The sequence below is a fragment of the Crinia signifera genome, unplaced genomic scaffold (assembly GCF_055691185.1).
Source record: "Crinia signifera unplaced genomic scaffold, ASM5569118v1 HAP2_SCAFFOLD_132, whole genome shotgun sequence".
Lineage (NCBI taxonomy): Eukaryota > Metazoa > Chordata > Amphibia > Anura > Myobatrachidae > Crinia > Crinia signifera.
In genome coordinates this window covers 135,116-159,883 of record NW_028142025.1, presented here as the reverse complement: position 1 = coordinate 159,883, position 24,768 = coordinate 135,116, and the positions used below count along the sequence as shown (strand labels likewise).

Below are 24,768 nucleotides of genomic sequence, written 5' to 3'. Positions count from 1 at the left end.
GCGATTTCAGTTCATAAGCGTGTTCAGGGCAGTGCTGCGGACGTTGGGCCTCAAGGGGGATGAATATGCTGGTCATTCTTTCCGGATTGGGGCCGCAACTGAGGCTGCTAGGATGGGGTTTGGTGACGAGTTGATCAAGCGTATTGGGCGTTGGGAATCGTCTCGTTTTCGTTCGTATGTTCGTTTAGGGGATTGTTAATTTTGACTGCGTGTTTTTTCTGTTTTAGGGCAGCCTCCGTGCCTGATTTGGATTTTAGGACATTCATATGTCTTTTGGGGAGCGTTACGGGCTGATGCGAGACCGAATGGCCGCCAGTTGGGTTTGGCTAGAGAGGAGGCGTTGGTCCGCTGGCTGGGGAAGCGCGGTATGGTATGGAGTGGAGTATTGCGGGAATTTCACCGCTTTGTTCAGCTCGACAGGGCACCTGATGTATTGGTTTTACACGTTGGGGGAAATGACCTTGGGGGCAGACCATTTAGGGAACTGATACGGGATATCAAGTTTGATCTCCTGCGTTTGTGGGCTATGTTTCCTGAGGTGATCACGGTATGGTCGGACATTGTGCCGTGTCAATTTTGGAGGGATGCAAGGTCGGCGGACAAGATCAATAAGGCAAGGATTAAGGTCAACAGGGCGGTTGGCCGTTTTATGGCTAGAAATGGGGCAGTGGTGGTGAGGCACAGGGAGCTTGAATCCGGTGCCGGGGCATTTTGGAGAGGGGATGGTGCATCTGAATGCTGTAGGGATAGATATTTGGTCTTTGGGATTACAAGAGGGTGTTGAAACAGCGGTCCGGATGTGGGGGGGGGCGCACGGGGTTAAGGGATTAACCACGTGCTTGGTGGCGGAGGGGGGTCCTCGAGGTTAGTGGCATTGAGGCTTAATTATGTGGCGGGGAGGGCCCCATGAGGGGGCTGGACTCCCCTGGGTGAGGTTAAGTAATGGGCACTGGGGGTTGACAATTGTGCCCCCGAGCCAATCGCTATCGGCTGGGGGTAAGAACTCCTGGAAGTGCTTGAATGTGTGGATAGGTTATTGGGGCCTCGGGGACCACCTCCGTTGGGAATGTTTTGGTTATTGTTAAACTTGTATTGTTTTAATAAAGATGGCCGCTGTGGCCAATTTTATCCAACAAGAGGCGTTTGTGTCATTTTTGTGTAAACAGGGTCAAGGAGGTATGGGTCACAGCGATTAGACAATACCCTGTCATGTCTGCCAGCACACTGAGCCTCTGCAACTCACTAAGAGTTGTGAGCCAAGCCACTGTCTTACTTCCTGTGTTCCCTGCACACTGAGTGACTGAGCCTCTGCAAGTCCCTGAGTGTGCTGTGAGCCGTGCACTGTCTCCCTGTGCCTGTAATTCCACACACTACTCATGAGCCCAGCCACTGACTATCTTCCTGTCTGACGGCACACAGCACACACTGAGGGACAGAGACTCTGCCAGTCCCTGAGTGTGCTGTGAGCCCTGCACTGTCTCCGTGTGCCTGTAATTCCATAGGAGTCGTGACTCGAGAGCCGAGTCACTGTCTCAACACACTTTACTGAGCTGAGCCGTGCGGCTGAACTCATTCCAATGAATAGTACTGCCCATCTCTAACCGCTAGCCAATAGGCGCTTGCGGTCCAGCAGCCAATCAACTGGTGGCTGCTGGACCGCGAGCGCCTATTGGCTAGCGCGGTCCAGCGGGAGATGTGAATTTTAAACAGTAGCCCCGTTCATGTCTCCAGGACACAGCAGTGAGGGGGTGCGCCGATAGAGGCTGCCGCTGCGATGGCTCAGGAGGGGGAGGGGACATGCCCTGGGTCTTCCTCTCGCCGTCCCGACCCCAATGTGCTGCAGGAGGGGGCGACAGCTACAGGTTCTGAACTTACGCCCCTGGGAGGAGGACGGTGCCGGTGAGTAGCTGCTGGAGTGGGGATAGAGGTATCATTGCTATAGAGAAGCAGCGCCGCCGCTGTGGTAGTAAAGGGGTTAAGTGTCATCTGCAGCCTGACAGCTCGCTGGTGTAGTGATCACTGACTGGTGCATCCTCTGTTATATGCTGCACAATGTAGTGGGGTTTGCCCATTGGTTTGTGCCCATCAGTGAAATCTCTGGGTACATACAGTATGCATTGTGTACCTTTTGCAGCTAAGGCACAGTGTTGACTCCCAAGTAGACAGAAGGGTTAATGTGCTGTCATTGCTCTAGGCTGCCAGTAGCCATAGTAATGAATGAATATGCTCCGCATAGCCTGGCACCAGTGTGCCAGCAGGAGGGAATAGGTTAATGCAGCTTCAAATGCCATCTATTACATTCCTGACTAGGGCTGATGGAGTTCATCTATCCTGTTGTGTGTGTTATATAGTATGTAATGGGCATTAAGGTGTTATATAGTATGTAATGGGCATTACGGTGTGTTATATAGTATGTCATGGGCATTACTGTGTGTTATATAGTATGTAATGGGCATTATGTTGTGTTATATAGTATGTAATGGACATTACGGTGTGTTATATATTATGTAATGGGCATTGCGGTGTGTTATATAGTATGTCATGGGCATTACGGTGTGTTATATAGTATGTAATGGGCATTACGGTGTTATATAGTATGTAATGGGCATTAAGGTGTTATATAGTGTGAGGATCCCGGGATCATGCAGCAGCGCAGCGCGACTTATGCCTCACGCAGAGCCCCGGGGTCACTCCGAGTTCCAAAGATCGCACAGGAATACACAATAGCAAAGGTACAAAAGTATTACCTTTATTTTACACACGGGTTATACAGGTAAAATCAGCAATTACAGTCTATATACATTATATACAGAAAGGCCATCAGTATTAGTCACGTTATCAGAACCTTACCACGTTACCTTCAGATTAAGCTCAGATGGGCAGGACACGCCAGTCCACGACTCCCAGCGCTGGCTCTCATTCACAACTCTCCCCTCTCTCCCTGCAAACACCAACTTACATCCCAAAGGCACCCCTCTCCCCCTCCCTCAGGAATTCTTAACCCTTCCTATGCTGGGTGCAGTTGTATGAATGTAACAGGGTCTCCTATTACCTGTCCAGGGGCTGATTAACTCACTCCGTTCATCTGGCTTTGAAGCTTGTGTATGTGAGGGATTTCACACCTTCATGTAAACAGATCTCTTCTCTGGAGACTGACCCTGGTGTTATCCATCCTTGAGCTTCTTGTTATTTGGGGGGGAAGTGTATGTCTCTGCCACTACCTGTTGTCTCTGTTACTAAACAGCCTATAAAGAGGCCCTTTGATCCCTGAACCTAAGACTACACAAAATAAACACATTCCAATCTAATCATTTGGTCCATTCTAGCCAGACCATTTGTCTCCACATATACAGTTACAATATTTAAGTAATATGCCTTTGGGAAGACTGCCATAATTAACTTCATAGTCACAAATCCCTTATTCATAATACCATCGCAGTTTACTAAGAACAGGACCTGGAGGCAGTGACGTAACCACGGGCAACGCTGATCCTCCCTACCAGTTTCTCCTGTGCCCAGAAAACTATCTTCTTGCCTTCATATGCATATGTAACAGTATGGGATACAGTATACAAAGCTTTGGGAACATATTACAGTCATTTACATAACATGAGGGAATATTTCCCTCCAGTAGCACACATACTCAGCCTAATGGAATAACCTATTTGGATTATTCAGTATAACATCCTATTATTGTCCGACATACAGCCCTGTCATGTCCCCTGTATACAGCAGTCTGGGGAACACAGCTCAGATATGAATACAGTCAGTGATAATATCCGGTTATCGCCGGCATTTCGCAATTCTCTTTGCTGAAGCGCAGAAAGAGGCGGGAGAACAACATATGACGGAAAGGGGCGTGGCCTGGTTTCGTCACATATAGTATGTAATGGGCATTGCGGTGTGTTATATAGTATGCAATGGGCATCACGGTGTGTTATATAGTATGTAATGGGCATTACAGTGTGTTATATAGTATGTAATGGGCATTACAGTGTGTTATATAGTATGTAATGGGCATTACGGTGTGTTATATAGTATTTAATGGGTATTACGGTGTGTTGTATAGTATGTAATGGGCATTATGGTGTGTTATATAGTATGTAATGGGCATTACGGTGTGTTATATAGTATGTAATGGGCATTACAGTGTGTTATATAGTATGTAATGGGCATTACGGTGTGTTATATAGTATGTAATGGGCATTACGGTGTGTTATATAGTATGTAATGGGCATTACGGTGTGTTATATAGTATGTAATGGGCATTACAGTGTGTTATATAGTATGTAATGGGCATTACGGTGTGTTATATAGTATGTAATGGGCATTACGGTGTGTTATATAGTATGTAATGGGCATTAGGGTGTGTTATATAGTATGTAATGGGCATTACGGTGTGTTATATAGTATAACGTGGACACTACGGTGTGTTATATAGTATGTAACGGGCATTACGGTGTGTTATATAGTATGTGACGGGCATTACTGTGTGTTATATAGTATGTGACGGGCATTACTGTGTGTTATATAGTATGTAATGGGCATTACTGTGTGTTATATAGTATGTCATGGGCATTACGGTGTGTTATATAGTATGTCATGGGCATTGCGGTGTGTTATATAGTATGTGATGGGCATTATGGTGTGTTATATAGTATATCATGGGCATTGCGGTGTGTTATATAGTATGTAGTGGACACAACGGTGTGTTATATAGTATGTAATGGGCATTACGGTGTGTTATATAGTATGTAATGGGCATTACGGTGTGTTATATAGTATGTCATGGGCATTACGGTGTGTTATATAGTATGTAATGGGCATTACGGTGTGTTATATAGTATGTAATGGGCATTACGGTGTGTTATATAGTATGTGATGGGCATTACGGTGTGTTATATAGTATGTAATGGGCATTTCGGTGTGTTATATAGTATGTCATGGGCATTACGGTGTGTTATATAGTATGTAATGGGCATTACTGTGTGTTATATAGTAAGTCATGGGCATTACGGTGTGTTATATAGTATGTCATGGGCATTACGGTGTGTTATATAGTATGTAATGGGCATTATGGTGTGTTACATAGTATGTAATGGGCATTACGGTGTGTTATATAGTATGTCATGGGCATTACGGTGTGTTATATAGTATGTCATGGGCATTACGGTGTGTTATATAGTATGTCATGGGCATTACGGTGTGTTATATAGTATGTAATGGGCATTGTGGTGTGTTATATAGTATGTAATGAGCATTACTGTGTGTTATATAGTATGTAATGGGCATTACGGTGTGTTGTATAGTATGTAATGGGCATTACGGTGTGTTGTATAGTATGTAATGGGTATTACGGTGTGTTATATAGTATGTAATGGGCATTACGGTGTGTTGTATAGTATGTAATGGGCATTACGGTGTGTTATATAGTATATAATAGGCATTACAGTGTGTTATATAGTATGTAATGGGCATTACGGTGTGTTATATAGTATGTAATGGGCATTACGGTGTGTTATATAGTATGTAATGGGCATAACGGTGTGTTATATAGTATGTAATGGGCATTACGGTGTGTTATATAGTATGTAATGGGCATTACGGTGTGTTATATAGTATGTAATGGGCATTACGGTGTGTTATATAGTATGTAATGGGCATTACGGTGTGTTATATAGCATGTAATGGGCATTACGGTGTGTTATATAGTATGTAATGGGCATCACAGTGTGTTATATAGTATGTAGTGGACACTACGGTGTGTTATATAGTATGTAATGGGCATTACGGTGTGTTATATAGTATGTAATGGGCATTACGGTGTTTTATATAGTATGTAATGGGCATTTCGGTGTGTTATATAGTATGTAATGAGCATTACGGTGTGTTATATAGTATGTAATGGGCATTACGGTGTGTTATATGGTATGTAATGGGCATTACGGTGTGTTATATAGTATGTAATGGGCATTACGGTGTGTTATATGGTATGTAATGGGCATTACGGTGTGTTATATAGTATGTAATGGGCATTACGGTGTGTTATATGGTATGTAATGGGCATTATGGTGTGTTATATAGTATGTAGTGGACACTACGGTGTGTTATATAGTATGTAGTGGACACTACGGTGTGTTATATAGTATGTAGTGGACACTACGGTGTGTTATATAGTATGTAATGGGCATTACGGTGTGTTATATAGTATGTAATGGGCATTACGGTGTGTTATATAGTATGTAATGGGCATTGCGGTGTGTTATATAGTATGTAATGGGCATTGCGGAGTGTTATATAGTATGTAATGGGCATTACGGTGTGTTATATAGTATGTAATATGCATTACGGTGTGTTATATAGTATGTAATTGGCATTACGGTGTGTTATATAGTATGTCATGGGCATTACGGTGTGTTATATAGTATGTAATGGGCATTACGGTGTGTTATATAGTATGTAATGGGCATTACGGTGTGTTATATAGTATGTAATGGGCATTACGGTGTGTTATATAGTATGTAATGGGCATTACGCTGTGTTATATAGTATGTAATGGGCATTACGCTGTGTTATATAGTATGTAATGGGCATTACGGTGTGTTATATAGTATGTAATGGGCATTGCGGTGTGTTATATAGTATGTAATGGGCATTGCGGAGTGTTATATAGTATGTGATGGGCATTACGGTGTGTTATATAGTATGTAATGGGCATTACGCTGTGTTATATAGTATGTAATGGGCATTACGGTGTGTTATATAGTATGTAATGGGCATTACGGAGTGTTATATAGTATGTAATGGGCATTACGGTGTGTTATATAGTATGTAATATGCATTACGGTGTGTTATATAGTATGTAATTGGCATTACGGTGTGTTATATAGTATGTCATGGGCATTACGGTGTGTTATATAGTATGTAATGGGCATTACGGAGTGTTATATAGTATGTAATGGGCATTACGGTGTGTTATATAGTATGTAATGGTCATTACGGTGTGTTATATAGTATGTAATGGGCATTACGGTGTGTTATATAGTATGTAATGGCCATTACAGTGTGTTATATAGTATGTAATGGGCATTACGGTGTGTTATATAGTATGTAATGGCCATTACAGTGTGTTATATAGTATGTAATGGGCATTACGGTGTGTTATATAGTATGTAATGGGCATTACGGTGTGTTATATGGTATGTAATGGGCATTCCGGTTTGTTATATATTATGTAATGGGCATTACGGTGTGTTATATAGTATGTGATGGGCATTATGGTGTGTTATATAGTATGTAATGGGCATTGCGGTGTGTTATATAGTATGTAATGGGCATTGCGGTGTGTTATATAGTATGTAATGGGCATTACGGTGTGTTATATAGTATGTAATGGGCATTACGGTGTGTTATATAGTATGTAATGGGCATTACGGTGTGTTATATAGTATGTAATGGGCATTACGGTGTGTTATATAGTATGTGAAGGGCATTACGGTGTGTTATATAGTATATAATGGACATTACGGTGTGTTATATAGTATGTAATGGGCATTACGGTGTGTTATATAGTATGTAATGGGCATTACAGTGTGTTATATAGTATATAATGGACATTACGGTGTGTTATATAGTATGTAATGGGCATTACGGTGTGTTATATAGTATGTAATGGGCATTACAGTGTGTTATATAGTATATAATGGGCATTACGGTGTGTTATATAGTATGTAATGGGCATTACAGTGTGTTATATAGTATGTAATGGGCATTGCTGTGTGTTATATAGTATGTAATGGGCATTACGGTGTGTTATATAGTATGTAATGGGCATAACGGTGTGTTATATAGTATGTAGTGGACACAACGGTGTGTTATATAGTATGTAATGGGCATTACGGTGTGTTATATAGTATGTAATGGGCAATACGGTGTGTTATATAGTATGTAATGGGCATTACGGTGTGTTATATAGTATGTAATGGGCATTACGGTGTGTTATATAGTATGTAATGGGCATTACGGTGTGTTATATAGTATGTAATGGGCATAACGGTGTGTTATATAGTATGTAGTGGACACAACGTTGTGTTATATAGTATGTAATGGGCATTACGGTGTGTTATATAGTATGTAATGGGCATTTCGGTGTGTTATATAGTATGTCATGGGCATTGCGGTGTGTTATATAGTATGTCATGGGCATTACGGTGTGTTATATAGTATGTCATGGGCATTACGGTGTGTTATATAGTATGTCATGGGCATTACGGTGTGTTATATAGTATGTAATGGGCATTACGGTGTGTTATATAGTATGTAATGGGCATAACGGTGTGTTATATAGTATGTAGTGGACACAACGGTGTGTTATATAGTATGTAATGGGCATCACGGTGTGTTATATAGTATGTAATGGGCATTACGGTGTGTTATATAGTATGTAATGGGCATTACGGTGTGTTATATAGTATGTAATGGGCATAACGGTGTGTTATATAGTATGTAATGGGCATTACGGTGTGTTATATAGTATGTAATGGGCATTACGGTGTGTTATATAGTATGTAATGGGCATTACGGTGTGTTATATAGTATGTAATGGGCATCACGGTGTGTTATATAGTATGTAGTGGACACTACGGTGTGTTATATAGTATGTAATGGGCATTACGGTGTGTTATATAGTATGTAGTGGACACTACGGTGTGTTATATAGTATGTAGTGGACACTACGGTGTGTTATATAGTATGTAATGGGCATTACGGTGTGTTATATAGTATGTAATGGGCATTACGGTGTGTTATATAGTATGTAATGGGCATTGCGGTGTGTTATATAGTATGTAATGGGCATTACGGTGTGTTATATAGTATGTAATGGGCATTGCGGTGTGTTATATAGTATGTAATGGGCATTGCGGTGTGTTATATAGTATGTAATGGGCATTGCGGTGTGTTATATAGTATGTAATGGGCATTGCGGTGTGTTATATAGTATGTAATGGGCATTACAGTGTGTTAAATAGTATGTAATGGGCATTGCGGTGTGTTATATAGTATGTAATGGGCATTGTGGTGTGTTATATAGTATGTAATGGGCATTACGGTGTGTTATATAGTATGTAATGGGCATTACGGTGTGTTATATAGTATGTAATGGGCATTACAGTGTTTTATATAGTATGTAATGGGCATTGAGGTGTTCTATAGTATGTAATGTGCATTACGGTGTGTTATATAGTATGTAATGGGCATCATGTGTGGCTTTATGTGTAATTGGCATTGCAAAGTTTGCTAAAATGTGCAATGGGCATTAAGTGTGTGGTATTATGTTGTGCCGTGCCCACTTTTCACTGTGCAGGAGCCTCACCTACTACAAATTGGGGGGGGGGGGGGTGCGAAACATGCTCTTGCTCCGGGCACCGCGGCACCTAGCTACACCACTAGTTGTTACCATGAACTCTGCCACTGGCCCTGGCTCTGCCTAATTCGAATAGGGAAGGGGTGGAATTAGGCAGCAGAGGGAAATGAGTGCCCCCACCTCCCCAACACCACTGTAAGCGCTGACCCTGACTCCTCATACCTCTGCTACCATACCTCTGGTCCCCCGGGTCCGTCCCATCTCCCTCTCCGACTCCTCATACCTCTGCTACCATTCCTCTGGTCCCCCAGGTCCATCCCATCTCCCTCTCCGACTCCTCATATCTCTGCTACCATACCTCTGGTCCTCCGGGTCCGTCCCATCTCCCTCTCCGACTCCTCATACCTCTGCTACCTTACCTCTGGTCCTCCTCCCCAGGTCCCTGCCATCTCCCTTTCCGACTCCTCATACCTCTGCTACCATACCTCTGGTCCCCCGGGTCCGTCCCATCTCCCTCTCCGACTCCTCATACCTCTGCTACCATTCCTCTGGTCCCCCAGGTCCATCCCATCTCCCTCTCCGACTCCTCATATCTCTGCTACCATACCTCTGGTCCCCCGGGTCCGTCCCATCTCCCTCTCCGACTCCTCATTCCTCTGCTACCATTCCTCTGGTCCCCCAGGTCCATCCCATCTCCCTCTCCGACTCCTCATACCTCTGCTACCTTACCTCTGGTCCTCCTCCCCCAGGTCCCTGCCATCTCCCTTTCCGACTCCTCATACCTCTGATACCATTCCTCTGGTCCCCTAGGTCCGTCCCATCTCCATCTCTGACTCCTCATACCTCTGCTACCATTCCACTGGTCCCCCAGGTCCGTCCCATCTCTCTCTCCGACTCCTCATACCTCTGCTACCTTACCTCTGGTCCTCCTCTCCCAGGTCCTTCCCATCTCCCTCTCCGACTCCTCATACCTCTGCTACCATACCTCTGTCCTCCACTCCCAGTTCCGTCCCATCTCCCTCTCCGACTCCTCATACCTCTGCTACCATACCTCTGGTCCTCCTCTCCCAGGTCCGTCCCATCTCCCTCTCCGACTCCTCATACCTCTGCTACCATACCTCTGGTCCTCCTCTCCCAGGTCCGTCCCATCTCCCTCTCCGACTCCTCATACCTCTGCTACCATTCCTCTGGTCCCCCAGGTCCGTCCCATCTCTCTCTCCGACTCCTCATACCTCTGCTACCTTACCTCTGGTCCTCCTCCCCCAGGTCCCTGCCATCTCCCTCTCCAACTCCTCATACCTCTGATACCATTCCTCTGGTCCCCCAGGTCTGTCCCATCTCCCTCTTAGACTCCTCATACCTCTGCTACCATACCTCTGGTCCCCCAGGTCCGTCCCATCTCCCTCTCCGACTCCTCATACCTCTGGTCCTCCTCTCCCAGGTTTGTCCCATCTCCCTCTCCGACTCCTCATACCTCTGCTACCATTCCTCTGGTCCCCCAGGTCTGTCCCATCTCCCTCTCCGACTCCTCATACCTCTGGTTCTCCTCTCCTAGGTCCGTCCCATCTCCCTCTCCTAATCCTTATACCTCTGCTACCATACCTCTGGTCCTCCTCTCCCAGGTCCGTCCCATCTCCCTATCCGACTCCTCATACCTCTGCTACCATTCCTCTGGTCCCCCAGGTCCGTCCCATCTCTCTCTCCGACTCCTCATACCTCTGCTACCTTACCTCTGGTCCTCCTCCCCCAGGTCCCTGCCATCTCCCTCTCCGACTCCTCATACCTCTGATACCATTCCTCTGGTCCCCCAGGTCTGTCCCATCTCCCTCTACGATTCCTCATACCTCTGCTACCATACCTCTGGTCCCCCAGGTCCGTTCCATCTCCCTCTCCGACTCCTCATACCTCTGGTCCTCCTCTCCAAGGTTTGTCCCATCTCCCTCTCTGACTCCTCATACCTCTGCTACCATTCCTCTGGTCCCCCAGGTCCGTCCCATCTCTCTCTCTGACTCCTCATACCTCTGCTACCTTACATCTGGTCCTCCTCCCCCAGGTCCCTGCCATCTCCCTCTCCGACTCCTCATACCTCTGATACCATTCCTCTGGTCCCCCAGGTCCGTCCCATCTCCCTCTCCGACTCCTCATACCTCTGCTACCATACCTCTGGTCCCCCAGGTCCGTCCCATCTCCCTCTCCGACTCCTCATACCTCTGCTACCATACCTCTGGTCCCCCAGGTCCCTCCCATCTCCCTCTCCGACTCCTCATACCTCTGCTACCATACCTCTGGTCCTCCTCCCCCGGGTCCGTCCCATCTCCCTCTCCGACTGCTCATACCTCTGCTACCATACCTCTGGTCCCCCAGGTCCCTCCCATCTCCCTCTCCGACTCCTCATACCTCTGCTACCATACCTCTTGTCCTCCAGGTCCATCCCATCTCCCTCTCCGACTGCTCATACCTCTGCTACCATACCTCTGGTCCTCCAGGTCCATCCCATCTCCCTCTCCGACTCCTCATACCTCTGCTACCATACCTCTGGTCCTCCTCCCCCAGGTCTCTCCATCTCCCTCTCCGACTCCTTATACCTCTGCTACCATACCTCTGGTCCTCCTCCCCCGGGTCCGTCCCATCTCCCTCTCCGACTCCTCATACCTCTGCTACCATACCTCTGGTCCCCCAGGTCCGTCCCATCTCCCTCTCATGCAGTATGAGGTGTTGGGGTGCACCCCTAGGCTACCACTGTGCGCACACAATCTTACACAATCGCTGTATAGATTCCCCCATATCTCCTATGGGTCTGTTGTCAGTTACACACTGAGAGATCAGGTAAAGGTGCGGCAGAGACAATACATACATCAGGCGCATTCGCATCATTTGTTGGTAACACGGTTTTCACCCTTTCTCCTATTACCATAAAGTAACAGCCCTCTACTACATACACCATCTAGGCCAGTGGTTCTCAACCTCGGTCCTCAGGACCACCCCCCCAACAGTGCACATTTTCCAGGTCACCCGGCAGGTGCACAGGTGCACTCATTAGTCACTGACACATTTTAAACCATCCACAGGTGGAGCTAATTATAGCACCTGTGATTCTGTGTGGAGACCTGTAAAACATGCACTGTTGGGGGTCCTTGAGGACTGAGGTTGAGAACCACTGATCTAGGCTATGTGACATTGATATGTGCCCCACCATAGCTACTGTACAATTCCTCATCTCCTTAAGGTTTGCTTGGGAAAATCTATTTATCGAATGTCTTATTTAAATGTAAATCTAAACAGACCATAATAATATGTAATGATATTATATAATGCTATATACACTTTATAAGACAGTAATGATATACCTGTATCTTCTATTTGTTCTCTCCAGCAAAATCAAAGGAGAATCTCACAGCAAGATTTCCATTTAGAGGTAAGTACAGTGTACAGTGTATGTATGTATGTATGTATGTATGTATGTATGTATGTATGTGTATGTATGTGTGTGTGTATGTATGTATGTATGTATGTATGTATATATATATATATATTAGTGTTGGGCACGTTAACGCGTTAATATCGCGTTAACGCGCCAGCACATTAACTGCGATTAAAAAAATTAACGCAGTTAATGCGCGGGGGGAGGGGGGATCACTGGAGCGGCAGGGAGTGGGGAACGGGGCTGGGGTACCGGGAAACGCATACCCTCCAACAGTACCGAATTTGCCGGTACAGTACCGTTTTTTAACGGTCTGTACCGGCAAATTCAACCTGTACCGAATGTACCGGTTTTCTTAAATAATTGACAGCCGGGCAGAGAGCGCTGTCTGTGCGCGCTGCCCGGCTAGATCTAGTCTCTACCTTTAAGTGAAAACAGTAGCAGCAGCCTGGTGGTGACCCGGTCCCTGCCCTGCTCCCCTCCATCAGTAATATTATCAATTCCCCTTGTCTGGACGGCCGCGAGCCAATAGGAGCTCGCGGTCTGACAGCCAATCAGGAGCGGCTGCCAGATCACAAGCTCCTATTGGTTTGTGGCCGTCCAGCGGCAGGAGAGTTGAAAATACAGATGGACTAGGCTGCTGCTCTTGCTGCTAGGACCTGCTGCAAGGAGGACAAACGCCCCTTTTGTGAGTGCATTACAGAACTGATTTTGTTTGTGTACACTGCAGAGTACACAAATGCCATGCTTTAGAATAATCACTTTAAAGGGGGGTTGGAATGAAAGACAGCATATTATGTATACAGTATACCCTATATAAATGCATCAGCCCTGCAATAGTACACTCTATATAAATGCATCAGTCCTGCAACAATATATGTCCCCAGACTTTGTACTGTATACAATAGTTGTCATGTAAGACAATGGAATTACCTGCATATGTGTCTCTGGCACTGTCGGGGCATATGTGTCTCTGGCACTGTGGGGGGCATATGTGTCTCTGGCACTGTAGGGGCATATCTGGCACTGTGGGGGCATATGTGTATTTGGCACTGTGGCAATCCCCCTTGGCAACGAGCATGGAACCCCTGGCAAGGAGATTTTAGGTAAGCGGCACTTATGTGCCTAACAGCGCGATTAATCGCAGTTAATCGCAAAAATTTCATGAGATTAATCGCGATTAAAAATTTTAATCGTTGCCCACCACTAATATATATATATATATATATATATATATATATATATATATATATATATATATATATATATATAATCTCCAATCCTGGTCACAGGAATAAACGGCACTCATAAGACTGATGAAATTTTTAACATATATTAAGGAATGGCAGGAGAACGTTTCGGGGTATGAGCCCCGTCCTCAGCTCCGACCTACAGCAAACAAACAGTGTACAATACATACCTTTATACTCACAAGTCGCTTTGCCTGGCCCGGAAGCCGCCGCACGCACTGTCTCACCAACCGGAAAAAGTCATCACCTGCATCCGGCGTGACCAACAAGCTGCGTTGCTAAGCAACCGCTAGCTTGCGTATCATCACTCGGAAGCACAGTGACACGCATACCCCGGCGGGGAGCAGACACGTGTAGCCGCATCCTCAGGGACAGCCTCTAACAACTAAAACAAATATACAACAGCGCAGAGAAACTGCACCAGATCTTACCTGTGAGTGCGGTGCAGGGAATAGGAGGCTGCAGTATGAAAGAGTGTAGTACTCATCTCAGTCTCACCTTCAATCCCGCTTCCGTCCTGCTCACACTTGTAAATCTGGGCACTCTATTCTCAATGCGCTGATGTATAAAACCAAAACATAAAAAATGAATTCTACACAAAGAATTACAGCATGAGACATCAACCATATAAACAGCATGAAAGCATGTAGAAAGTATACAGATATACATTTTACATTAAACTATTCCAATTCAATTTATCATTGAGTCCATCTGGCCTGATGGTACCCAATTTGAAGATCCATTTGGATTCAAGGATTAGTAACTTCTTTGCCCTGTCATCTGCCCTCATGGTTTCTTTAACATGGTCAATGACAAAGTATTTCAAGGAAGACATGGGGTGATTTTTGATTTTAAAATGGCGTGCTACTGGACGGTCTATCAACCTGCCTGAGTTAGACAGACTGATATCGGACCTGTGCATCGCCATTCGGTCACGAAAAGGACGCGTGGTCTGTCCAATGTAGTAGAGCCCACACGGACAGACAATCACGTATACCACAATGGAAGTCCTGCAAGTAAGGACAGATCTTATATCAAACATTTTAACAGAGTCTGGGTGCTTAAATTGTCTGCATGGTACCATATGTTTGCAGGTGGCACATGAGAAACAGCTGTAGCATCCCGGAGGTTTAAAGTATGTGTTCACCGGTCTCGGGATGCCCATTTCAGTTATGTCCTGTATACCTGAGATTGGCTCCCCTTTTGAAGGCCGCCAATGGTCTAATTGCACTAAATACCGGTAGGTCCGGGTCGGTTTTTACAATCGGCCATAATGCATTAGTAGCATGTCTGATTATAGGGCTGCTGACAGAAAATTCACTAGACCATGGTAATACAGCTGATGGATTACGTACTCTGGGGATGAACAATTGTGCCCTGGGCATATTCAGTACCTTGTTTTTCTGTGTCTCTAATAAAGCACGATCATATCCTCTACACACAAATAAGATCATTGAGACGAGATTCAATATGAGTAGCATCACTCATAATCCTAGAGACATCCATCATCTGTGATAGCGGCAACCCGCGTTTCAATGCCGGAGGATGATGGCTTGAGGCCATCAAAAATGTATTTCTATCCACATCTTTGAAAAAAAACATCTGTTAGGATCCTGTTATCCTTGATGCTAATAGCAACATCCAGGAAATGACTGCTATCTTGACTAACAGAAGCAGTGTGTTTAATTGTGGAATCACCAGCATTGATCTCTGATAACAACTGGGAGAGTAATTCTTGTCCACCCGTCCATAGAATAAAAATGTCATCTATGTAACTGGTGTAGACTAGCAGATGTCGACTAATTTCAGGTCTCTTGAGAAAAGGGGTTTCCTCCTGCCCTGAAAATGAACACATTCGTAAACAACAGAGCCACAGCAGACCCCATAGCGCATCCACGAAGTTGGAGATAATACGCTCCGTCAAATAAAAAGAAGTAAGTTCCAATAGTTTTAGAAATAGTTCATGTTCGAGAAGAGAGGGATGAAGATGTTCACTAACAAAAGAATGCATAGCCTCCAACCCACCTCCATGTGGGATGGAGGTGTAGAGGCCACACACATTGAGGCATACCATAAGAGTGCCAGCCGGCACTTCACTGATCCTGCCTAGTAATTGCAAAAAACTTGTGGTATCCTTCAGGAAGGATTGCTTACGTGATAACAGAGGTTGTAACATTGCATCAAGCAACTGCACCACAGGTTGATATAACGAGTTGCGCGCTGCGATGATAGGTCTTCCTGGGGGGGGGGCATTAGCATTTTTGTGCATTTTTAGCAAGGAGTATAATACTGGTACTAGTGGCCATTCATTGTACACTGCCTTGAATACCTTTGAAGAGATCTTACCATCTTTCACTGCTTGTGACAGCAGGGTATGTAATTCCCGCTGATTCAGTGGTGTCATATTGTTGTCTAATTTTTAATAAACCTGTATATCTGCTAACTGACTACAATTCTTTTCTGTAGTCTGTCAAGTTCTGTACAACGATAGCCCCGCCTTTGTCGGCGGGACAGATCACTATGTCGTCATACTTTGACAGACTGCAGAGAGCTACTGATTCTGCAGGGGAAAGATTTTTATTAATTTTAGCAGGAGCAGAGACATATTTTGACACAGATTGGTCCAACAAACGTCCAAAAGTCCTAATCGAAGCATTGGAAGACACAGGATCAAAGACTGATTTAGATTTTGTTTGCAAAAAGCCACTTAGTGGATCAGTAACACCAGTCTCTGGATGGTGTTGAAAATGTTCCTTTAATCATAGTTTTCGCATTATGCTCATCTCTTTTCCAAAGGAATGGATCATGGCCATTAGTTGGAATGAATGAGAGGCCTTTATTGAGAACTCGTACCTCATCCGAGGTTAGAGTACAGGTAGACAAGTTGATTATGGCTGTTTCTTGGTTCGCGGAGGGTTTCACCTTATTTCTTTGGTTTTGCTTGCCCCGGCGGGTGGGCGGCTTCGACTTTTACTGGCTGTTTTTTAGTTGTTAGAGGCTGGCCCTGAGGATGCAGCTACACGTGTCTGCTCCCTGCCGGGGTATGCGTGTCACTGTGCTTCCGAGTGATGATACGCAAGCTAGCGGTTGCTTAGCAACGCAGCTTGTTGGTCACGCCGGATGCAGGTGATGACGTTTTCTGGTTGGTGAGACAGTGCGTGCGGCGGCTCCCGGGCCAGGCAAAGCGACTTGTGAGTATAAATGTATGTATTGTACACTATTTGTTTGCTGTAGGTCGGAGCTGAGGACGGGGCTCATACCCCGAAACGTTCTCCTGCCATTCCTTAATATATGTTGAAAATGTCATCAGCTTTATGAGTGCCGTTTATTCCTGTGACCAGGATTGTAGTTATATGTGTTTATGCTTTCTGGTACCATAAGCAAACTGTGTATTATTATATTGGAGTGCCGGCAGAAGTGGAGTTGTGTGTGTGTGTGTGTGTGTGTGTGTGTGTGTGTGTGTATGTATGTATGTATGTATGTATATATATATATATATATATATATATATATATATACACAGTGTATGTATGTATGTATATATATATATATATATATGTGTATGTATGTACAGTATGTATGTATGTATGTATATTGTGACAAAAAATCACATACACCGGTTAAAGATGAAGTCTGGTTCTTTATTCTCAGCAGATAGACAGCATTCCAGGATAACAGATTGGAATTTGTTAAGTTACAGCATGGCAGTACTCCCAATAAGGGTACTTCCAGAGAATCCCTAACATCATCCGCGGACCCCCGCAAGCCTATTGCCCAGGCACTAACTGCCATTGGGAACACCAAGCTTCTGTCTTGAACACACATATCACAGGAAGCACCAGGTGCTGCTAATCAGCCAGTGATTCCCAATACATACTAGGAAAACCCGGTTTGGATCTCCCGAGTCCTGCTGCTGCTGCGGTTCTAGAGCCTGGAAGTAGTTTACAAAAAGCGTAGTTTTATAGCATATCTCTCTCGCTCTTGCGCTCTCTCTCTCTCTGTCTCTCTTGCCGCTCGCATTTAGCTGGGGTCCGGCAGTCTGATCGCCAACGGGGGCATTCTGGCGAGTCCCGGCACTGGCTGAGAGGCGCTCCATCTGTATATATATATATACATAAGTCTGAATGTAATACCTTCTCTTCCAAAAACAACGAGTCTTGGCTCTATACCCAGACACTGCAGTAACTGCGTTGGTGAATCCTGAACTACATGTATGTACTACATATGTGCCTGTATAGTCCGTGTTCCTTTAGTCACTATTAGAACAAACACTCCATCAGGCTATTTACATTGTAACATAGATAAATGTGCATTCCTAATTCCATGCAATATGTTACTAGTAATGGTCCCTTCCCAAGCGTCCAAATATCCCCATTCCTCAGGTAGAATGTCTGCATGATATGAAGCAAATCCACATATACAGTATATGACTAACGTCCCATACATACTGGATGAGACGGCCCTTCTGAGCAATATCTTTAGTTTAAAAAGAAAAAAGGTCTGTACACTGAATATTGTTAATGATTTACACTCCTGCCCATCGTTAACGACCCCACCACACTCTTTGTAAACTGACCCGGGCCAAAATAATTAGATAATAGGAAAGTATGCACTTGATCTGGTGCATGCACCATAAAAATGTTCACATGCTCCCATAGGGGTAAACAATCTTTTCTCTTTCAATGGTCCTGGTATGCTGAAGGGCTGCTGTGCAGCCGAAGATTAGAGATAGTTAAGTGTTTTTTATTTGATTAATTTTACTCTTATTTAGATAGGAAGCAGTGTTGAGGATTCTATTAGAATCCTCACACTGCCAGCGCTGCAGGGGCTGGCAGAAGCGCGTCCTGTCAGCTCCCTGCGCACAGAGGAGACGCTGTCTGGTCGCTCTGTGCGGCGCTGACAGCTTCTATTAAGAGGCTGCCTGGGCTCCGGAGTGTCCCTGAACCGGCTTCACACAGAAGAGGATCATGGGGGACAGGCGCTCTGTTATGGCGGCGGCCATTTTAACAGGGTTTGCAAGCTGAGCTCTTTATACAAAAAGACAGCAGCTTGTCACAGGGCCTGCGGGCGATTCCAAGTGGTCCCCATTCGGAGGGGAGACACTGGGAATAGGAGGATCAGCAGATGGGAGCGGCTACTGGGGGTAGTTTTAGCACCAATATCCACGGACCCCGCTGTAGCAGGGACAGATGGTCTCTTCCCTCACTCTGCTTGGCGCCGCTTTGGGAGACGCTGACTGCGGAGCTGAAGCGCTGTTTCTGGTTGAGTGTTTGATTCTCCTGGGCAGCGCTACCCCCTACATTCTGGAGGAAGATTCTGGAGCTACAGACAGATAAGTGCTGCAATATATTCTCTCAGTACTAAGCGCCTGAAATTGTGCACTGTGGGAGTTTGTTTAAATCATGACAGAGCAACAGTCTGTAGCTTTGAGGGAGGGAGCCCTTTACACATTGAGCGTGTGCAGTAATTGTGCACTTCAGATTACCCCTGAACAGGCGACCAAAGAGGGATTGTGCCCAGCTGTGAGACCCGTGGGTAATGTAACTCAGAGGGTAGAGCAGACAGAACCTGTGTGGGCCATTGCCTTAGGCAGGTCGGTTAATGCCTTAGTGCAGTTATTGGATAAGTAGAGATATGTTTTGGTTTCTTCTCCTAGACCTTTGTCATCCTCTCAACATTCCTCGGGCTCCTTGCATTTAACACAAGCAGATCCTGGTTTTCTGCAGGTAATGCAGGATACTGCAAAAGGTATCAGCGGGTTTAATGCACTGCTGGATAGGTTTGACAATGATGCTGAAGGGACTTCCGGACAGTCTTATTCAGTTCCCCTGTTGCCAAATGATTCAGGTGAGGAGGGGGAGTGTACTTCTGATATTACCTGGGAGCAGGGTGATGATATTGATGATGCCTTGGCCCCCGGGGTGGAGGACTTAATTTCTGCTGTGAAACAGGCCTTAAGCTTGTCAGATGAGGACAAGACTCCTTTTTAAAGGGGTGTTTAAAAGGCAGCGTAGAGAGGCTGTTCCCGTCAGATGAAGGTTTACAGGATCTTTTGGAGGGGGCTTGGAAAACGCCCAATAAAAGACTCCAGATGCCTAAATGGTTTTTAAGTCTTTATCCTATGCCTGAGGAGCATGTTAATCTCTGGGAAAAGGTTCCTTTGGTGGACGCCTCGGTAGCCAGACTTTCAAAAGCTACAGTGCTCCCTGTACAAGGGGGTGCGGCTTTTAAGGACCCCTTGGAAAAGAAGCTTGAAGGAAACCTTAAAGCTATGTTTGAGGGGGTGGGAGTCACTGCCAGGCCTCTTATAGCTTCTGCATGGGTTTCAAAAGCCATGATTGTATGGGCAGGCAGCTTGTGTACAATGGTGCACGCAGATCTAGGAGTCTTGCTTCTTGCTGAAAAGTTGAAGGCGGCAGCTGAATATGTCTTGGAAGCTGAGGAAGAGGCCCTTCAAATGGCTTCTAAGGTGTCCGCTATCTCTGTTAATGCCAGGAGAGTCCTGTGGCTTCGCATGGGAAGCGGATAATGAGTCTAATGCCGCCCATACACGTCCTGATACGGGCGTGCGTTCCGTGCTTAACTAGCACGCATCGCATGCCCTGTGCATGCGTTGTGCATGCGATGCAATCAAAACTAAGTACAAAAAGTATGTGCAGCATGAACTGTGCGATGAGGTGCCGCGGGAGTGCGCACCTCAAAGCACACATCGCACAGCCCGCATCGCAGCGTGTATGGGCTCCTTAACAAGGCCTTAGAGCAGGGGCGGGCTGGGCCGGGGGGCAGGGTGCCATGTGCCCCCCAGGCCGCTTACCCAGCCACCTGCTGCGGGCCGCGCGGCGCACTTCCTCCAGCTCTCCTGCGCTGGCCGCGTCTTCCAGAACACGGCCGCGACCACAGGAAAATGGCCGCCGGCCCCCTGCACTGAGGACATATCCTTAGTGCAGGAGGCCGGCGGCCATTTTCCTGTAGCCGCGGCTGTGTTCTGGATTCTGGAAGCAGCGGCCAGCGCAGGAGAGCTGGAGGAGGTGCGCAGCCTGCACCGGACTGGGGCTGCAGGGTGTGGGCAGGAGGGGCATGAACTGCGCTCTCCCCCGCCCCCCCCTCCCCCAGCAGCATCAGCAGCAGCAGCAGCAGATATAGTTGAAACAGCAACAATGGAGAGTTGCAAATTCTGGCACTGGGGTATATGTGTTTCTGGCACTGTGGGGGCATGTGTATATTTGGCACTGTGGGGGAATATCTGGCATTGTGGGGGCATATGTGTATCTGGCACTGTGGGGGCATATATGGCACTGTGGGGGCATATGTGTCTCTGGCACTGTGGGGGCATATCTGGCACTGTGGGGGCATATCTGGCACTGTGGGGGCATATCTGGCACTGTGGGGGCATATGTGTCTCTGGCACTGTGGGGGCATATGTGTCTCTGGCACTGTGGGGCATATCTGGTACTGTGGGGGCATATGTGTCTCTGGCACTGTGGGGGCATATCTGGCACTGTGGGGGCATATGTTTCTCTGGCACTGTGGGGGCATATGTAGGGTTACCACCTAGTCCCTTTAATTCCGGACACATGTTAATTACACAGGTTCTGTGGCAGTTTAAAATCAGGTGAAGTGGAGTCTTGAAGTCAGCAAGCCACAGAACCTGTATAATTAATATGTGTCCGGAATTAAAGGGACTAGGTGGTAACCCTAGGCATATGTGTATTTGGCACTGTGGCGGAATATCTGGCACTGTGGGGGCATGTGTATATTTGGCACTGTGGGGGAATATCTGGCATTGTGGGGGCATATGTGTGCATCTGGCATTGTGTCTGGCACTGTGGGGGCATATATGGCACTGTGGGGGCATATGTGTCTCTGGCACTGTGGGAGAATATCTGGCACTGTGGGGGCATATCTGGCACTGTGGGGGCATATGTGTCTCTGGCACCGTGGGGGCATATGTGTCTCTGGCACTGTTGGGGCATATCTGGTACTGTGGGGGCATATGTGTCTCTGGCACTGTGGGGGAATATCTGGCACTGTGTGGGCATATGTGTCTCTGGCACTGTGGGGGCATATGTGTCTCTGGCACTGTGGGGGCATATGTGTCTCTGGCACTGTGGGGGCATATGTGTCTCTGGCACTGTGGGGGCATATCTGGCACTGTGGGGGCATATGTGTCTCTGGCACTGTGGGGGCATATGTGTATTTGGCACTGTGGCGGAATATCTGGCACTGTGGGTGCAAATCTGGCACTGTGGACATCACATTGTGCAGTGCAATGGGCATCATGTTATGGGGCGTAATGGGCATTACAGTGTGGGGATCATTGGGTAATTGCCATCACATTATAGAGTGTAATGGGCATCAAGGTGTGCGGCATAATGTGTAATTAGCATCACAATGTGCAATCTGCAGGTACACAATACAATCATGGAATAGGCCACGCCCCCTTATGTTAGGCCACAAGTCTACATTTTCTGCGCGCCTCCGGCGCGCACAAGCGTTCCGTCTTCCAGAAAGTTGGGGGGGGGGGGGGGGGGGGGCTATGGGCCAGTGCTCTGGACTTGCCCCCTAGGCTAAAAGTTGCCAGCCAGCCCCTGCCTTAGAGGCCTTAGCATTTAAAGGTAAACTGCTCTTTGGTTCCAAGCTGGAGGAAATTTTCTCCTTCATCCACTAGGTGTCACTGGAGTTACACTGGTGGAATAGAAGGCGACCACAGGGAGCATGGGCACTTTAAATAAAAGATTAGAGTGGCTAACTCCTCCCCTTCTACTTCCCCTCCAGGTCAGTCTTAGTTTGTGCCCGAAAGGGAGCGGACACACACTAGGTGCTCTCTGAGCACTTCAGAGATTTTTTAAGCAGCATGGGTTTTTACTCTGCGCAGAGGAACAGGCAGATAGTGTTACACTATCTGCCTGCTACGTGGGAGCCTGCCGAGGGAGCCGACCGCCCTAATCACACAGCGCGCCCGGCTCCCTGGCTGCTGAGACCACCGTCTCGGGAGGCAACGGGCGCTGCCCACCAAAGCACGCCGCGGTCCTCCCCCAGCCAACCGCCGACGGCAGGCGCACAGTGAGTATTCCCTGCCACCGCTGCTAGCGGCGGTGGTCAGGGTTTATTAGGAAAGGCGGCAGCAGAGGGCTTCAAGCCTGGCGCCAAGGACGCGAGAGCTGTCGGGCGAGGGGGCGGAGCTACCGCGTGGTACTCCCAGCAGCCCCGGCTATCCCCAGCGCTAACACGCGCGGCGGCCATCTTTTTTACACTGGCGCCGCGGCAGAGCAGACAGTGGGAAGCTCCTGTACCGCTGCAGCCCCACCAAAGGCTACAAGTACATCGCAGATCCTGGTGACCGTCCTGCTATAGCTCTCCCGGTACTGTGAGTGGGGGATTGAGAGCTTAGAGAGAGATAGTTGGGCTGTGCAAAAAATCAAAGGGCTATAGCGCTACCTGGTTATAGACCATAGCGCAGTACAAAGCCTGTGGCAGCTCCTTTCCTTCACTATCTCTCCTGTCAGTCCTTCTTACTGGACTTATCTATACCTACTCTCCCTTGGGTGTGTGGTAGTGTGTGGATTCTGTGACATATTTGTACAATGGCAGGGGGAAGCTCCAAGAAAATTGCCTGTAAGACTTGCAATGCTAAGTTTACCCCTTCAGCCCCTGGGGAGATTAACTGTGAGAAATGCACTGTTACTCCCTCTGGTTCACAGACCCCTGTGGACCCTCCTTTCTGGGCCTCACAACTAACTGAGGTTATGTCCCGTTTATCCTCTGAGTTAACTCAGTCTCAGAGGGATAGAGAGACCTCTAGGACACAGCAGACTGATTTAACCTCTGCAGTTCAGAGCCTCACTAGGGCCCTAGCTCCGCGGCAGGCTGAGCCTCACCCGTCCTCCTCAAGGCAGCCCCCTCCCTTGCTGAGGAGAAGAGCTTCTCCATTACACTCCCCTGACTCTGACGATATGCCAGACCTGGAGGAGGGAGAATTTGCGCCCCCTGGGGACGACATGCAGGATGCACAGGATGTGTTAGTCTGACACACAGGAACCTGCCATACCCTCACAGGGTATTGAGGACCTTATAGAAATGGTCAAAGTAGCCTGCAATGTGACAGAGGGAGTCGATACACCTTCCCGTCCATCCCTTTTTGGGAAAAAGGCAAAATTGTCCCCTAATTTCCCGGTAGCTGAGGAATTAGATGAGCTGGTAACTGACGCCTGGAAAAACCCAGACAAACGTTTTCAGGCTCCTAAACGGTTCTTTCAGAACTATCCACTGCTGCCGGAGGGCAGGAAGAAAGTGGAAATTCCTCCGAGAGTCGATTCATCTGTATCCCGGCTGTCCAAAAAGACTGTCCTTCTAGTCCCTGGGGCTACCACCCTCAAGGATGTCTCAGACCGTAAGTTAGAGATGACCTTGAAAAACATCTTTTCAGCGGCTGGCGTGTTACAGCGTCCGGCGCAGATTGGTTGTTGGGTGAACAAGGCCATAGGTGTCTGCGCGTCACAACTCTCTGCTGAGGTGAATGACGGTTCAGATCCAGCTACTATTCTGCAGCTGTCTGAACAAATCCAGGATGCTTCAACTTTCTTAATAGAGGCGTCCTCAGACATTTGTGCGGTGGCAGGTAGAATTTCTGCTCTCTCCATTTCAGCCCGCAGAGGTCTCTGGCTGCGTCAGTGGCAGGCTGATGCAGAATCAAAAAGGGCGGTGGAATCCATGGCCTTTAACGGGGAGCTCCT

The 24,768-nt window shown here is 46.8% G+C and overlaps 1 protein-coding gene across 2 annotated transcripts in view; it reads left to right on the top strand.

The window, feature by feature from the left end:
- The window catches only part of LOC146053259 (uncharacterized), a 185,275-nt gene that overhangs the window by 144,451 nt on the left and 16,056 nt on the right, over positions 1–24,768 (top strand). For both annotated transcript variants that reach the window (XM_083167962.1, XM_083167963.1), the window contains one exon: positions 12,738–12,779. In XM_083167962.1, coding sequence (XP_083024088.1) covers positions 12,738–12,779 — 42 coding nt within the window. The remainder of the gene's footprint in view (positions 1–12,737; positions 12,780–24,768) is intronic.